The sequence below is a fragment of the Marmota monax genome, unplaced genomic scaffold (assembly GCF_021218885.2).
Source record: "Marmota monax isolate L192 unplaced genomic scaffold, Marmota_monax_Labrador192_F-V1.1 WCK01_AAM20220418_F8-fsc00001, whole genome shotgun sequence".
Classification (NCBI taxonomy): Eukaryota; Metazoa; Chordata; class Mammalia; order Rodentia; family Sciuridae; genus Marmota; species Marmota monax.
The window spans coordinates 50,360,481-50,379,296 of NW_026693777.1; the positions used below are offsets into that span (position 1 = coordinate 50,360,481).

General features: G+C 42.3%; 1 protein-coding gene across 1 annotated transcript in view; it reads right to left on the reverse strand.

Annotated features, from left to right (window-relative positions):
* The window catches only part of Shc4 (SHC adaptor protein 4), a 140,887-nt gene extending 123,702 nt beyond the window's left edge, over positions 1–17,185 (reverse strand). Inside the window, exon 1 of the mRNA XM_046460733.2 lies at positions 16,293–17,185. Coding sequence (XP_046316689.2) covers positions 16,293–16,877 — 585 coding nt within the window. The 5' untranslated portion in view covers positions 16,878–17,185. The remainder of the gene's footprint in view (positions 1–16,292) is intronic.
* Between the last annotated feature and the right edge of the window lie 1,631 nt (positions 17,186–18,816).

An 18,816-nucleotide genomic window follows, 5' to 3' on the forward strand; every position in this document is an offset into this window, starting at 1 on the left:
AGGCAAACTTCTGCCTTGTTTAAACTCCAGTTATTTGATTTAAACTTCATAGTTGAACTTTTATGATACCCTAATCCAAAATAATAAGGGGGATTTTTAACCTGTGCTTTGCAGATGGCAGTCACCACTTCTGGACATCTCTGCATTCCCTTTCCTACCAAAGGAGAGCTTAACTACACAGACTTTCCTATGTGCCAGCAGAAGTAACGGTTGAATCCCGATTATCTGAAATTAGAGGCTTTATATGATAAAATCTTAACTGGAAATCCTAGACCTTACAATGTCAAAAGTCCTAAGCATGCTAGAAAACACAAAAAAGTAATCATCCAAAACACTACCCAGTCCACACTAACGCTTTTGCTTGTGTTTTCCTAGGAAAACACCGTAGCCCTTAACTCAGAACCCATTTACTCTTTTTGTGGTGCTGGGAATTGAACCCAGGGCCTGGTGCATGCCAGGTAAGTGCCGTACCACTGAGCTTCATCCCCAGACTCCCATTTACTTCTGATGTAGCTAACAGTTGTAACAGGTTTTTTTTTACTCTAGAGCTTAGAAGCCCAGGTTGAAATGCTGGGTCCTCCAGGAGACAGACTCACTGTCAAAAGCAAAAAGTGACAGCTGATTAAACAGAAGAAATCTGAAAACTTTTCAAAAGCAGATATTTAAACTCAAAAAGCTCAGTCCTTTGGGGGACCCAAAGTTCAGGGGCAACAAATCCATTCCACACCTGAAGACTTGCCTAGTCCTGATACAGCACCGTGACTGTCAGCACAAAGGTTTTACTTCCACCAGAAAAAAAAAAAAAAAAAAAGGAAATTAAATTTCAGTCATATCCACTCCTAGGTATATGCCTAAGGAAGTTAGAAGCACATGTGCTTATGAAAACTGATACATGAGGGGCTGGAGTTGTGGCTCCATGGTAGAGTGCTTGCCTAACATATGTGAGGCACTGGGTTCAATTCTCAGCACCACATATAAGTAAATAAATAAAAAATAAAGGTCCATCGACAATGTGAAAAAAAAAAAAACCTTATACATGAAATGCTCATTGCAGTATTATTCACAGTAGCTAAAAAGTAGAAATAACCCAAAGGTTCATCAATTGATGAATGAATAAATAAACAAAATATGGTACATCCATACAATGGCATATTATAGAGCAATTTTTTAAAATATTTATTCTTTGGTTGGACGCAATAGTTTTATTTTGTTTATTTTTACGTGGTGCTGAGAATCGAACCCAGGGCCTTGAACGTGCTAGGCAAGCGCTCTACCGCTGAGCCACAATCCCAACCCATATTCATCATTTTTTAAAAATGAAGTACTGATACATACTACAAGAATGTCCCTGGCTGGGCATGGTAGCACACATCTGTAATCCCAGCAGCTCAGGAGGCTGAGACAGGAGGATAGTGAGTTCAAAGCCAGCCTCAGCAACTTAGCAAGGCCCTAAGCAACTCAGCAAGAGACTGTCTCAAAATAAAACATAAAAATCAGCATACTATAGTGACACAGCCACACCAATGTTCATAGCAGCTCAATTTACAATAACTAAACTGTGGAAGCCACCTAGATGCCCTTCAATAGATGAATGGATAAAGAAACTGTGGTATATATACACAATGGAATATTACTCAGCATTAAAAGAGAATAAAATTATGGTATTTGCAAGTAAAGAGATAAAGTTGGAGAATATCATGCTAAGCTAAGTAAGCCAATCCCCAAAAACCAAAGGCCAAATGTTCTTTCTGATAAGTGGAGGCTGATCCATAATAGGGAGTGGGAGGCATGGGAAAAAATGGAGGAACTTTGATTGGACAAAGGGGAGTGAGGGTAGGGAGGGTGCATGGGGACAAGAAAGATGGTGGAATGAGATGGACATCATTACCCTAGGTACAATGACTGCACATATGGTGTGACGCTACATTGTGTACAACCATAGAAATGTAAAGTTGTGCTGCAATTGTGTATAATGAATCAAAATGCATTCTGCTGTCATATATACCTAATTTAAATAAATTAATTCATTTTTAAAAAAAGGTCCTGGGATGTGGCTCAGCGGTTAACACCTCCTTGATTCAGTCCCTGATAACCCAAACAAACAAACAACAAAGAAGGTTGCCTTCTAAAAGGAGAATCCTCAATTACCTGAAAAACCCACTGACTGGCTGGCAATGTCAAGAAAGTGAGCCTTCTGCTGTCTGGACTCCTGCTGTGAGCGCTGGTAGCATCTGAGGGCATTTTATTCAGAAGAAACAGCCTCCTCTTAAACAGCTGGGTGGTGACTCACATTTCTGTTCTTTCACTCCCCAGAGTGGCTCAGTGTGTGTAGGAAGCATTACCTCATTAGCAGGTGGGCCACCTAGGACCTTTCTGGAAGCTGTCAGGATTTAACTCATAAATAAATACATCACCTATGAGTATGCATACTATCACTCCCTGCTAGGGCCCAGGGGCTTCCCAGAGCTATGCCCACATCTTGCCTTACCCTTCCTCAAACTTCTTCCCCTTCTTCCTCCTCTTCCTCTCTCTATCCATAGGTGACAGCCTTAAATTAGGCAATCTGAGTCTTGCATTTTTCTGAAGGGAGATTTGGAAATCCACCACACATTCCAAAGTGAAACCTCTTTCCATTTGTTTCATGTTGGTAATTTCACTGCAAGGCTCTCTCCCTCCTCTCTACTCACTGAGGAGTACATTCGGAACATTCCCTCCCCAAACTCTCCTATCATGGAACTAGGCACAATTATATGGTACTAGAAGTCTTGTCTGTCTTTTTGCAAAACTCTGTAACTTACTGCTACTTGTCATAAGAGATAAAGAAATTAAGATTTGGTGTTGAATAAGGGTTTCTTTGTTTTTGAGTGAACCGCTTATAGCTATTTCAGATGGGTTAACATAGTTTTAAAAACTGACCTCTGTATTTGAAGGGTTGAGAGGAGGTCATTGATATAACATAGGTCCTGAGAATCCAGCATTGTGTTGACATGCTCCCATGAGCTTTCTGTGATGGATATGCTGGGAGAATCTGAGGTTAGGGGGTGCGTAGAGGTAACTTGAAAAGTCTTTGACATTTATTTCCAATGTTTGGAACTTCTAAGATATCAGAAACGCTTTCCAAGTACTTCTTAATTTGGCCAGAAAATGTATCTTTAACATCCTTTCAGAAACCAAACAAATCAGCCTCCCGTCAGGGTCCTCTAGCACTTCTGGGTCTCTAGAGGAACACCTAGAAGTGTGGTCCATTTTAAGACACTGCATTACCACTGTGGAGTCAGCAGAGGAAAAACATGGTGAACCCCAGCACACAGAATTATCTCCCTGTGTTCACAGCTCTGTTTGTGTGTATATGTAAATATGCATTGTACAGGGGAAATAGTGTGAAAGAATATAAAACAAACTGTTACTAGTTTCAATTACCCTAGAGAATGAACTTTCACTTACTTCCCTTTGTGCTATCTAAATTGTCCCCAAAATTAGCATGTATTACCTTTGACATTTCAGAAAACACAATAATGAAAAACTTATCTTAGACAAAAACAACTAGAAAAGTCATTACTTGTTATTCTAGTGATGAATATTTAAATATTTAAATAGAACTGACTCTTCTATTTAAAAAAAAAAAATCCAAATGAGAGAAAAACCTCCTTCACCAAGAACCTGGAAGCCTTTGAGTCCCTAGAAAATTAGGGTAAATAAGAACTAAAATACAACCATTGTGTTGGGTAAAGTGTCTTGGTTTTGGGGAAATAAAGATATAAAACCACACTGGGTTTTGGTAGAGTGGATTTCTAATATTTAATGTCATCACACCTGAGAAGGACATGTATTTCCTCTGAATGGCCAACAAATTGCATGTCCCTTTGTAGCAAACTTTACTACAATTTCTTTAGTTTTCACAAAACACTACAGAGATGAAAAGGGTATCCCAGAAAAGTTATTTTTAAGAAAAACAAAACCCAAGGCTCTTCACTTAGTCTTAGTGGTAAAAATATTAAGAGTGGAGGGAACTCAGAACTGACGTGTTTGGGGTCTTCTTTATAAAGGGGAAATCTCTAGATAAGTTTCTAAGTTTAAACCTGTATACCAAGAGATACAGTTGCTGATTTGGTTCACCTCTGGAGCTGGGTCTTGCATGGAATTCTGTGTGGGCTCTCAGGGTGTCTGTTGTATTCCTAGCAGGGTTGTTTTCTAGGATGCCCTGAGACACTCTCTTGGTATCATTTTTCCTGAATAGAAACCATTTTGAGAGTAAATGCAACAGTATTCATTAAATGCTATCTACTCATCCTTGGTAAGATGTTGTCAGGTTTAGTGGGAAAAAAAACCTAATGTAAAATGTGTTCATGGATTAAAGCCATGCAACCAAGCAGGAGTATGTGATGATGAAAATCAGAAATGCACTGTGTAACATATCAACACATCATGTTGCTGGATTGTTAACCAGTAGGCCACCAGTGTGTCCACACCTGCTATGATAATTTGAACTGTGGGCTTTCCAAGAATCTGGCTGCTGAAAATCATTGCTGCTGAAATCACATAATCTAAGGAGATATTAAACACACTGATAAAACATGAGTGAGAAGTTTGTTTAAAAGGTAGTCAATTGAAAATAAGTCAAAAGCTTTGGAAAGTTTTATGAAGGTTAATTACTTTTGAAAATACATTAAGTTAGAAGTAGATACACCTACTCTAAAACACACGATTTAAAAAACAAATTTGGCCAGGCACATGGTGCACACTTGTCATCCCAAGGGCTCAGAGGAGGCTGAGTCAGGAGGATCACAAGTTCAAGGTCAGTCTCAGCAACTTACAAGACATTCAATAATTCAAATAAAAATAAAAAGAGTTGAGGGTGTAGCCTAGTGATAGAGCACCCCTGTATTCAATCACAGTACCACCAACAAAATTAAAAAGGAAAGAAAGAAAAGAAACTGGTCTTCACTGAGAACTAAGATTGCTCTGAAGATGTCTCCAAGACATCTTCCACTTTAAAGATACTGAAATGAGGAATGCAGATAAGGTACTGTGGGTAGAATTTATGCCCAAGTTGAAAAGGAATAAGAATCATTGTGTATAAAATTCAGATAAAGGCCCCTTGACCTTACAAAACAAAAGCACACTTAGGCAAATTTAACTTAAGTGTTAAAATTATATATGTAATTTCTATATCCTATAATAACAAGCCTCAATAGTAACAGAGAAGAGAACTTCTATTATTTAGTATTAAGATACGCCATTCTCATATGAAAAATTGTTCTCTGTATGTGTAATATGAATTGTAATGCATTCTGCTGTCATACATAACAAATTAGAATTTTTTAAAAAAAAGATACACCACTCTCAAAAATTTTTACCACTCTTAAGAAACACCTGAAATCTCTCATTTTAATGGGATAGTTGTCAGATACTGTCAGCTAAAGAAGCTTGGTCTACAAAGTACACATCAGGCCAGATATTCTCCTATCTCTGCCTGCCTGCTGGTCATCCCTCTCATCTGGATGATTCTGCCACCTTGATCTCAAATTGTTCAAAATGGAACCCTTGGTTGTCCCACTTAGCTGCTTCTCCTCCTGGGTCCCCATGTCTTCCACTGGCTCCCCCTCCCTATCCTAGGCCAGCTACCTCAAATCCTCAGGTTTACTGGGCGAACTCTACCCTTTCTTTCTTTGTGCCCCTTATAAAACTGTTCTTCCATAATACTTCTACCACTCTCTCATTCTCTCCACCAAGACCCTAATATAGACACTTTTCACCTTCATCATTGTACTCACCCTAATGAGCTTCCACACCTCCAGTGACTTCAATCTCATGCCTCTGCTCCAATATCTGAACTCCTCAGTTTGATAGTTAGCTCAAATCTCGTATTATTATCCACCAGTCTTTCCCAAGCAGCCTTTACTCTGGCCAAATGAAAAGTGACGTTCTCTCTTGTGTACGACTTACATTTCCTTATCTACTTCCTGCCCATCTGAAAACCCCTTTGTTTATACATTCAATCCAGTCCTTAGAGACCATCTCAAAGGCCCAGAAAGGCTTTCCTGACCACCCAGCCAGAAGTCACTTCTACTTCGCTGATGCTGATGTATCTATCTTCTCTAGGCATATATTGTTTTCTATCTTGTATTATGATTATTCATCTTCTGGTGTCAAATGAAAGCTACAACAGCAGTTTCCCAGCAGGTTTCACACAATACTAGTTCCATAAGAAGCTGATGGAACAAGTTTAGAAACACTGCATATTATAGTCCCTACCTAAGAAACCACCGTGAGGATGGAGGAGAACGTCAAAAGGTGGAATTAACAGGACTTGACAACAGAAGCTGTGTGGAATAAGAAGAGTGAGGGGTCTGGGATGGCTCTGGCACCCCTGTCTTGCCTTCCAACCCCTTCCTCCCTGAACAGTCAGAATGTTTTCCTTTGGCACTCTGGTGCCATTTATTATAACCTGACATATTACAGTAATTTATGTGGACAACTTTGCTCTTCTTTACTGTTGTAACATCCTCATGCAAGAATTGTCTTATTCCCATGACACAGTGGAAAGAGCACTGGTGTGAGAGTCAGGAAGACTGGACTTCAGTCCTTACTGTACTGCCGATGAGTGCTGTGACCTTGGAGAGCTGAATTTACCTTGAAACCGAAAGGTATATTATAATGGACAGATGAGTTATGAGACCCACCTTTAAAAAACAATGTTAAGAGAGGAGATGTGGAGCAATAATGTTTTTAGAATCTAGAATTCATAGTAGGTTAAAATATTTGATCTTGAATTAAATGAATTCAAGCCAGCTCATATAATTATATTTCATATAAATTATTATCTAAAGACATGGTGGAGGAGGGTCCAATTTCTGGAACTATCTTCACAGTACTTAGTCTTTCTCCTCAAGTCTCTGGTTTCATAGTATGTGTTCCCCTGTAACTAGAAGTTTCCAAACCCAAGATGGCTCTGTTCTTAAAATTTACTTGTTAGTTGTTAAAATTCTTACTGCTGAAATGAGCTACCAATAATGGTGTAATGCCACAATTGGGATGCCAGCTAGCCTATAGATGCCATTTAGCCCAGAGTGCACCTGAGTTGAAGTAGAATCTGCTGCTCATGGATGTCTTGAGCTGCAGGTGACTCAGCAACTTCAGGGTCCTTTGCCCCACTCTCACCCCCATTGCTTGAGATCCTGAGTGGACGCCAAGAGGAGTATGGTGGGGTGGAAAATCAGGTGGCAAACTATAAACTTTAGAAAATCTATGCATTTAAAAGAGGACATAATTTCATATGAATTCCAGATTCTTAGAAAAGATTGGTTGATAATAATATTGAGATTTGAGCTAAATATCAAACCGAGGAGTTCAGACATTGGAGCAGAGACACAAGAAAGAAGTAACTGGAAATGTGGAAGCCCATTAAGGGTGACTACAATGATGAAGGTGAAAGGATCTATATTAGGGTCTTGGTGGAGAAGGTAAAGAAAATTAGAAGTTGCTTAATTTAGATTTATAGGAATTACTGGGTGGTTGCTTATTTTTCCTGATCCTGATCCACATCCCATGTTTATGCAATTCATCCAACTTACATGGGGTCTCTCAACCTCAGCACTATTGACATGTTTGTTGGGCCTCCTGAGTCTTTGTTATGGGGTCTTCCCTGTGTGTTGTAAGATGTTCAGCTGCATCCTTGCTTCTAACCACTAATGGCTAGTAGTATCCCTCTCCTGTCCCAGTTATCACACCCCAAAATGTCTCCAGGCATTGCCAAATGTCCCAACTGGCAAAATGATCCCCACTTGGGAACCACTGCACTAACTGTGTTCAGCAGTTACCCAAATTTTCTGTGCATCAGAATTGCATAAATAGCTTATAAAAATACAAATGTCTGGGCCCAAGCCTCAACTACTATGATCCAATAAGTCCAGGATGGAAGCTAGAAATTTATATATTTAATAATCATTTTAACTGACATAGGTGCTCCCCAGCAAACTTGGAAAATACTACAAAGAAGAGTCTGTGAAGTAGATAAGCATCTTTTCAAAATGCAAAGGTTTTCATTCTTCTGTATGGAGGGAACAGGAGAGCTGACCATGGATGTTAGGCATCTTTAGAAAGGAAAGCAGGCCTTTCCTACTGACCATGGAAAAGGGTTAGGGAAGAAGGCTCTACCAGAGTGGCACGGCTGGCCAGGAGAAGGTATGCCAAAGGGACTTGGGGAATGGCCAAAGTCAAATTTAGCCTTTCATAATTTTTTTTTCCTTTTTAAATTTTTTTTTCTGTGCCCCAAAGCACTCCTAGACCACATCCATTCTTATCCCCCCATCTGGAAGCTATTATAACACAAGTTCTGTGCTTAGCTTGGTCCTCTCTCTAACCATAAGAGAAAGCTTATCAAGTCTTATCATTATTTCTCTGGGAAATTTCATTGTCCAAAGAACTGATATACAAACTAACTTTTGACCCACAAATTATAGACAGTCTGTACTAATCCTGGAGTACTCCTACTCTGCAAAACTCTGCAACATTGTTAGGATAGTAAAAAGGCACTCTCAGCTGAGAGTGTCTCACGCACTGAGGTCTCACCCAGCGCCCCCCTCCCAGTACTCTTTGTCCTTTTGCATAAAAGAAAGGAGCCAGAGTATGTTCACCTAAGAAGACATTCTCAACTTCTCTACCAGGTAGTCTGAATTGGAAAGTGAAAGACAAAGGATTAGAAATTTCTTCACATTCCCATGCCCAGGTAGGTGTGAAAACCTAGCCACCCCGGGGGTCAGACAGCTGATGTGAGTAAGCAAAGCTGGGTAGAAGGGGTGAGAGAGCAGCCTTGACTCAAGAGTGTGTGTGCATCATCTAGATCATTCTCCAGAGTTGGTTCAGTCCCATCCATGTGGTTACATAATATTGGCTTTACAGTAATATGAAAATGGAAATAACCCGGGCAAGGTGGTGCATACCTATAAGTCCCAACAACGCAGGAGGTTGAGGCAGAAGGATCTCAAGTTCAAGGTCGGCCTCAGCAACTTAGGAATTTGTAGGAATTTAGTTTATTTTTCCATTAGCATTACCTCCTGATCCACATCCCAGGTTTATGCAATTCATCTCACTGAAAAGGGGTTTCAGCCTCAGCACTATTGACATGTTGGGCCTCCTGAGTCTTTGTTATGGGGTCTTCCCTGTGTGTTGTAAGATGTTCAGCTGCATCCTTGCTTCTAACCACTAATGGCCAGTAGTATCCCTCTCCTGTCCCAGTTATCACACTCCAAAATGTCTCCAGGCATTGCCAAATGTCCCAAGTTAGTGCATTGGTTCACAAGTGGGCTTTCACACCTCCAGTTACTTCATTCTTGTGCTTCTGCTCCAATGTCTGAACTCCACAGTTAAATATTTAGCTCAAATCTCAAGAGACCCTAAACTACTTAGGGAGACCCTGTCTCAAAATAAAAAGTGAAAAGGACTGTGGATGTAGTTCAGTAGTGAAGCATCCCTGAACTTAATCCCCAGTGAGGAGGAGGAGGAGGAGGAGGAGAAAAAGGAGGAGGAGGAGGAGGAAAAGGAGGAGGAGGAGGAGGAGGGAAAGGGAGGAAAAGAAGGAGGAGGAGGAGGAAAGAAAGGAAGGAAACAGAAGTGAAAAGAAGCCATATTGGAGAAATGTCCCCCAGAGGGTTATAGAAGATGAATGAAATAGGCCAGTCCATGCATAATTGTACAAGTCCTAGTCCAACATGGACACATACCACCCTCAGGAACTTCCTTAAATACAATGGAAAAATTGTCAAAGCCAGTGCTCTAAGGGCTCTTCAATAGTTTGGATATGGTCTTAGTGTGTATCCCAAAGGCTGGTAGGTAGAAAGCTTGGTCCCAGTGTGGCAGTGTTGGGAGGTGGTGGAACTTTTAAGAAATGGGACCTAATGGGAGGTAAGTAGGTCATTAAGGGCGTGCCCTTAGAAGGCATTAATGTAGTTCTCACAGAGTCCCAGTTAGTTCCCACAAGAGTGAGTTGCTATAAATTTCAGCCTGGACCTTGACTCTTTCAAGCTTCCTGTCTCCATGTGATCTCGCCCTCTCCCATGCACTCACACAGTGACGCTATCCACCATGTTATAATTCAGCCAAGTGACCCTCACTAGAGACCAAATAGATGGGACTGCCCAATCTTGGACTTTTAGCTTCTAAAATTGTGAGCTAAAAACCTCTTTTCTTTATACATTACCCAGCATCAGATATTTTCTAATAGCAATGGAAAACAGTGGCTCCTTGCCACTCTCCAATTCTTTCTTATATCTTCTCGCTACTATTTTAAGACAATTTTCCTATTAGAAAAAAGTTTGAATTTTGGTTTTATAAAAGCATGTCCAGCATTTTGACATTTGGAATAGCACATTGAGTACAGGGAATGGAAAAAAAACAAGCATGATAGGAGTAGAAAATACAGTGCTATAAACTTTCTGGGCTCTACCACTAAGGAGATGTATGGTTTGGGGCAAGTCAATAAACAACTTGGAGCTGACTGTAAAGTGAAGCATTTGGACTCAATGATATCTGAAATTCTTTTTTGCTCTGGTGTCAAGGTGTATGGAAGGACTAGACAGATCAAGGGACATGGAAAGTTCTTAAAAAAAGAAAATACAGGTCAAACATGCCAGGATTTTCCTAAGATTGTTCTAGTAGAATCTACTTCATAAACACCCTACAAAGAAGCAGGAGGAAAATGCAACACCCTCAAGCCAAGTTGTCTGTTTAGCTGGAATTATTTCCATCAACTCTCACCACCTCCCACTAAATCACCAATCACATAGAAAAGTGGGAAGTTGGCAGAGGCAGAAAGCCACCTTCCTTAGCTGTGGGCATCTGAGCGACACTGCCAGGCCTGGCCCTGCTGTGTGTACACCATGGGACTGTCTCTCCAGGGGTCTCCTGGAATTACAAGCCTCCCTCTTTCAAGATTAGAATTACCAGGTTGTCTGTCTGGCAGGGCCTTTTTCTCTAAGCACTTTTGTCCAGAGAGACCAGGGAAGGGTTAACTCCTGCTGCTCCTGCAGTCCTTCTGGTAGACCAACACATGAGAAATGCCATACTCCCATAACACCCGCCACCACCGCTCCCCTCTTCCAACCCTGGCCTACCCTAGACTAGCCCACCTTCCACCACTCCCTGGAGTCCCACACTTGGGTGTTGTTCCACAATGTGACTCCTCTCCACACACCTCTAAAATCTACCACCTTTACCCATGCCATTAGAACACATCCCTTCCTGGCTTAACAATGAAGCCAGCTCAGTGTTTCTCAAAGAGTAACTGAAGGACATTCTTTATCCTCTCTATTCACAAGATAATGCTAAAAATTATTTCTTCCAGAGACCTCTTTCTAACCAAAAAAAAAAAAAAGTCCTAATAGTAAGAGATTTCAGACATGAGGAAAAGAAGGCTTGGAATCTCAAGAGAATAAACAACATTTTATTCAGTCTTGTTATTTCCAATGTGAGAAGATGAAACCCCAAAGAGGTGAAGTGACTCACCAAGGTCACACAGCCAGTCAGCATCATGCTTTAACCCAGCCTGTCTAACTTCTAGACCTACACTCTCCTGTGGAAAAGATATTTGAGGTAGACATAACATTTTAGTTTGGTGAACTATATCTAGTCTTGAAAATAGAATACTGACAATACAAGATTATTGGTTCAGAAATAAGATACAACACTAGACAGAACAAGGTGATTTGTCAGAGTAAATGTGATATTCACAAAGGAAGGTAAGAAAATCTCTCAAGACAAATTTGTATTTACACACAAAGCTGATGAACACAAGGATACCTATGTAAGCAAACACATTGCAATAAATGTTTTGGGGGACTGTTATGTGTTGAACTAAAACCCCCAGGAAAAATATGTTCAGATCTTAACCTCCCCAGAATCTGTGAATGTGACCTCATTTGGAAATAGGTTTTTGCAGATGTATTCAAGTTAAGATGGAGTCAAGTTTGACTAGGATGGGCTCAAATCCAATGACTAGTGTTCTTATAAGAAGAGAGAAACTTGGTCATGGACACACAGGCAGAATGCTATGTGAAGACAAGAAGAGAATGAAGTGATACATCTACAAGCTAGGAAACAGCAAGAACTGCTGACAACCACCAGAAATTGGAAGAGGTGAGGAAGGATTCCTCCCCTAGAGCCTTCAGAGACAGCATGGCCCTGCTGATACCTTGCCTTGGGACTTCTCGCCTCCAGAACTGTGAGAAAATAAATTTCTGTTGTTGCAAGCTGCCCAGTTTGTGATACTTGTTATAGCAGCAATAGCAAACTAATACAGTCTGGGGAAAATGGTTGGGTAGAAGTGAAGAGTATAGAATCGTGCAAATAAATGCCAAGTTCTATGGGCTGGTTCTGCATCAAAGCTGTCCTGCCTAGTATGGTTCTCCATCTACACTATTTCATTCATGAACTTCCAGTCTTGCTCAAAGGTAGGTGAAATGCAGGAAGAAAACCACAGGAGTCAAACCTGGATAGGAATCCACACTCTACTGCTTACTAGTTGTAATGTAAATGCAAATCCCAAACCCTTGGGGTGTCAGTGTCCTGACCTGGAGAATACAGTCTTCTTCAGAGCATTGTTGTGAGAACCTCTGAGGTTACTTGGAGAAGCTCTGTCAGAGTCAGTTTCTTTGCTTCTGCTTTATTTAGTCTTTGAAGCAGGTTCAGGGTTGGGGTGTGGTGGGAAAAGGAACTAAACATTTTAAACACCTCCCATGTGAAGAAAGGAGTCTTGGAGTCATTAAACACTCATGATAGGAGACACTTTGAAGAACACAGAGGGAAATTCTCTCATTTTAGAGTGAGAGTGCTGATCACATTATGTATTTTCTACACTTACTGCAGATTATGTTGGGCACCTTGGAGACCTTTAAGTGAGTGACTGTTGATGACTGAAGTGCCTTGGGAAGACCTCATTAAGAAACAATACTTACTTTTATGATGAGAATGAAAGTCACCATTTGACACCACTTAATGGACTTCAGCCACCTCACTACTTTGTCCAAACCAGGGCCTGACTGTCTCATTCCTGGCTTGGTATCTCTCAGAAAATGGTTTGCCAGGACGTCTTTCCAGAGAGACTTCAGGGGGTTCAAAGTCTAAGCTTAAAAATGAAAGTTACTCAGGTTGCAGGTGCCTATCTGTTGAGGATGCCCTGAGCCTGCTCCCTCTGCAGGTGGGAGGTGCTTAGGATTCATAGTGCTTCTTAACTGTGTTACTAATTTTATGTCATAATACCAATGGAAGTCCTTTTCTAAAAAGACGTTTAACCCAATGTCAATGCTAACTTAGAGTAGATGAAAAGTACAGTCCCTATTGCAAAGAGAAAAGATGCAAGAAAATGAAAAGAAGCTATAACATTACCGGTTTTATACCCAGAAGGAATATATGCCTTCTTCATCCAGGTGCTGCCTATTTCACTTACCCTGCATCATTGCTCTCCGTAGCACTCACTGCCCTCTGAAAAATCGACTTTCTTGTTTTATTAGGCCCCAACTCCATGCACTAGAATGAAAGTTCCATTAGGGCTCACACCTGGTCCGATTTGCTCACGGATGCCCAGAACAAAAACTAAAACAGTTCTTACCACACAATTGTTTCACAGTCCATACTTGTTGAATAAATGAGTGGATGAGTTGGCAAATAAGTTTGGGCAGGGAGGGGAGCAGTTACATGTCATGGATATAGACTAGACTATGAGGCAGATTTTGCCTACAAAATTCTGCCGCCCCTCCCCTCCCGCCCAGTCCACTAGCCATTAAGAACATGACTTCTGGATCCAAAGACATCATCATTAAGCAAGCACTGACTTAAATCTTCCTATGTGCTTTTTCCTGCAGATGAGTTACATGGATCACAATTGTGGTTCACTTGGTATGATATTTTTTCACTGTATATTAATAGGTTGGCATTGCAGCTTTTAAAAAGGGGTTCATGTCTCAAAAGGATTCTTAGGACAAGAACATCGATCAGGATGAGAACCTGTGGGAAAGAGCACCAAGAATGATACACGGGAGACTTGGGTTCCAAATCTCAATCTGCTTTGGACTCAACATGTGGCCTTAAAAATTACTTCTTTAGGGTACAGTTTCCTCATAGAGGCACTGATATTGATAAGTTGGTGAATAGGATCCTTCTAAATTGCAAAGTTAGGATTGTATAAAAATTCAAGTAAGCTCTTCCATGTATTGTGACTTTGTAAGAGAGGTAGTAACTGGAGTCACATCACAGCTATTGGCATTATCTAGTGTGCATCTGGGTCATGGGGTCAGCACTTTTCCTGGGGTCAGTTATTGTCATGAAAAGACAGCTGGTGACCTCATTAAAAACCTAAAATGCCAGCTAGATCACTTCCCAGGGAAAATAGAGATTGCATAGCAACTATTCCACATTTAAAACTGTACAGGTGTGTGAGTGTGGGGAGGTGGCAAGAGGTACAAGACAGAAGGGAAGGTGAAGCAGAGGGCAGAGGATCTGCAGGCCACAGAAGGACAGATGCAGAGAGCATGGGTTAAGAGAGTCACTTGTTTTCCTATGAGGATTTGGCACGCACTGAAGCTTGACAAATGAACTTTCAGTAGACACATTAAAGTGTTTCCAATATGGGCCACTCACTGTGCTGGAAGGCAAGAACTGAGTGCCCCATACATTTATCTTTCAGGTTGCAGGTGCCCATCTGTTGAGGATGTCCTGAGCCTGCTCCCTCTACAACCCTTCCAGAATTTATTATTTGGCCTTCCTCAAGATCCCCTCTTGTCTGTCTGTGATCCAGTTATTGCAGTAGTTCTCAAATCAATACCTTTAGATCAAAAATCTCACATTAGTGCCAGTCTTATTCTGCTCTCTACCTATGTATTAGCACCACTAGATAATATTATTTTAATGTTATCTTTCAAAAGCACACTTAGCACAAATCCCCCTCCCTAATTCACTCCTTTTCTTTCATTGGCATTGCTAATGTCATTCCATGACTTAAATTTGAAAGTAATTTTTCACTCTTCACAATAATCATCCTCAGTCTTCACAAACAAAAGCAATAACAAGATTTCTCACTGGCCTTCCAGCCGCAAATATTTCCCTGCTTCAATTCATGTCCAATAAATCAATAGTCTGATCTTTTAAAACTACTGCCATCAAGTCATGATTTGCCTACAGACCAGGGAGGGTTCTTGTTCACCATTCAGAGTGTTTACAACCCTCTCATTTGGCATTGGAGAGCTTTAGACAACTGCCCCTCATCCCTAAACTAAGCAGAATCTATACTTGTCTTTATTCATGTTTGTTTGAGCACTGTGATACCAGCCACTCTCTTTATCACCCACTATCTCCACTTTCCAGCATCCTCCTTTCTCTTCAAGGAAGTCCTACGTAGGGTTCCCTGCCACCACCACAATGTCTTTGCTCCTATTCTTGCACCTCCAGGAATCTCCTCTAGATATGATATTTTTTCCAAGATGCACCTTCCCTTGAAGGTTTACCACATGAATGAATCTCAGATCACAAGCATCTTTCCCTTTTTCTGAATTCCCTCAGCATTATCACACTAGATATCAATAGGTAAGCATTGTTCTCTTATTATTTTACAAGTGTTCATTGGGATCTAAGCTTTAAAAGGGCAAGGGGCCAGATCTTAACTGGGCAAGGACAGATGCAAGGCTAGTGAGAGCCTTGATTTTGCACGTAGCCCATGGACAAGGCCTACTTGCTGCAGTGTAGGCAATAAATATGCACGGAGGAGCTAAGACCTCCTCCTAGCACAAGGGTTGGAGACTCGGCCATATTTTGAGAAGTGTTTGTTAAATGTTGAATTAATTTTTTCAGAACTAATTCAAGCTCCCTTATATACCTCATGCTCCTCTTTAACAGAAATTTCTATTGGATTCATCCAAAATACAACAGCCATTGTAATCTACCAAGTCTCAATCACTATTCAGATTTGAAATCCTTGACTCTTTTTGCCACAATGTTAGGTCCAATGGAGACAAGAAGGTGCCACCTCAGCTGTCTGTATCAAAAGTTGTCCCTACACAAGCAACTATCTACAAGTTTGCACCAGTTCATGCCCTTGAACCAAAGGTTGTCTTTCTGACTCTGATACATGCCAGATATTTATTGGAAAATGTGTAAAGCCAGCTCCCCTCTCCCTTGGCCCAGTTGCACAAAGTCTTGTTCAAATCTGGAACCCAGCCAGGTAATGTGCAGCCCCTTGCAGAAATCAGGGAAAATGTCTCTTTCCCCCAGAGTCCTCAGGAGTGCAGAGAGGGAAATGGACTTACCCTCACGCAGAAGTTCATGCCCATCCCCAACAGGGGCTGCAGAAAGTGTCTGTCCTGCCTGCTTTTGGGGGTTGGTTCTCCAGGACCAGGAAGTGGGCAAGCATCAGGGCTTAAGGAGGTCACCCTGTGTCCCAACAGGTCCGGCTGCCTTGCAGGTGCAGACCCGATTTTATTCAGACTGCTTTCAGGGGATGCCGGGCTACTGGGATCCGGATCCTGGCTTTCTTGGAGCTTCAGCCGGGGCACCTCTTTGGTACCCAGACAAAAGTTTTTCAGACTCAATAAAGTGGCAGGGTTGGCCAGCTTCATACTGGCCATGCGGGGGATCAAGGTGCACAGTGGGGTGGGGCTCTCCTGGGTCGGCAAGGTGGCATCTTCAGCCGGCAGGTGAGGTGCCAGACCAGGGTGGGGTAGCTGCGGCGAGCCCTTGTTCCCGACAGAGACTCCAGGACTGCCTTCATCCAAAGACGTGATGGACTCGTTCCGAAAGCGGCTGTACTTGGCCCTGTGCAGCATCCCGGGGTGCCCAAAGAGTCCTACATACAGCACGAGTCCTGCCAGGCTGTCCTGGCCGCGTTCTCGCATAGCCTTGGCAGTGCTGAAACAGGATATTGTAGCATAAATCGCTTCGTTGTCTGGCAGATAACCGGTATGGACATCAAATGCCTCAACGCCCCGTGCAATTCGCAAACCGTAGCAGCCACCTCTCTAATTCTGCTCTAACCCTTGCCCGCCTCGGCTCCGGACGCTTAAGGATGACAGCCCAGCGGGAAACGCCTCCCCATCTCTGATTTCAGTCCCTCCCTGACCGAGGCAGGGGCCCGGTGCTCTCGCCTCGGATTCCTTGCTGGGAAAGCCTGCACCCAGGCTACCAGCGACAGGGATCCCTCACAGCCAACTCTTCCGAACAGAACCCAGTAGAACACTAGCCAGCCGGTCCAGCTGCATCTCTAGCCTTGCAGGAATCTAGCAGAAATATGTAGCACGCACCCCCCCCCCCCTTCCCCCAGCCTCCCCTTCTGCTCACAGGAACTTTCAAACCTGCTCCCACAGGGCGGGGCAATGACTGGCCTATTAACCCTTTATCTGTTCCAGTGATTGTTCATTTAAAGAGGAAAAATATAATGTATATATGAGTCAAAGGCCCTTCTGTCTGGGTTCTTTGATTCTGATGGCTGCCCTCTCTTGGAAGATCTGGTCTTGCATCCCATTCTGGGCCACAAGCCAGGAGTACTAGCGACAGGCGCTGCTCCGCATTGTTTCACTGACTCCCGATCCCTCCATTCTCCCCCACCCCACCCCGCCGTGTTCCTCAGATTCCCTCCCAGCCTGCCCACCCTGGCTCAGAGCTTCCCTCCCTCCCGGACTCTTGGAGCTTCTTTCAGGAGCCCATTCGCAGCAGAAGGCTGAGATGTGCAGAATGATAAGCAGAGTGTTGAAATTTTTATGAATGAACTTTGCCGAATGAATTTCTCTCCGTGTGTGCAAGCTAATAAATCTGTGAATGAAGCTGAGAATAGCTGTAATTGACTGACGGTCTCAGGGGTGCTTGGTTTTTATCCAATCAGGCAGCAGCTCGATGACTCATGCACCATAAATATACTAAACTAGTAGCCGGGAGAAATAGATGGGGGGGGGGGGGTGTATTTTATTTTGTGCTGTCTGATGAATGAATGGGTTAAAAGGAAAGGCAGTCTTTACTATAGAATATCAGAAAGCTGGTAACAGCAGGTTAAAAGATCTATTTTCTTTCTTGTTGAGATGGCTGGGGAGATCCAAGCACAAAAGATAAAGATTAGATACATTGTCCCGGATATTAGGGCATATGGTACACAAACAACTCCTGTGGGAAACCAGTGATGCATTTTTCTTAGAAACATAGTTCCTTTTTTTTTAAATATTGATTGCTGGTTCCATCTTCCGTCTGGTGCAGCTTCCTGAACCTATCAAATGTATTTGAAGACATGATGATAACTGCAAGAGGCTTAGCCTACAGGAAGCCAGGACCGGAGCTGGGCAGAGGAAATGCAGGTTCTTTCAGGAACAGAGAAGAGGAAAATGCTGAGACACTGGGCTGAGGGCTGGGAGGGGATGAAAATCACCTGGTGGAAGAGATAAGAAAATGGCTAAACCTTGCATTTCTCTGTGGGTCAAGGCTCTGGTATCTGAAATTGTTCATTAATTCAAAAATTAAAGCAAACTAGTAACTAAGGGAACCAGGGATGTGCCTTGATGTCTCACTGACCACAGGCTGCATTAGGCTTATGGGTATTAACGACTTTAATAGACTGAGTTCACCAGGAATGCAAACACAGGTATGGAATTAGATGATTGCTGGTGACCCTTTGGGAAAGGCATCCTCTTGGGCTTCTTACTCCTCCACGGGAAGAATAAATCTTTTTGCATCTTGTCTGCTGCTAAGTGTCCTCCCCCCACCTCTACCCCAATCCTCCCAAATGCCTTCTGCATCTTTGTGAATCTTCCTTCCAATCCTTGCTGACCTTCATCCATCCCCAAACCTCCT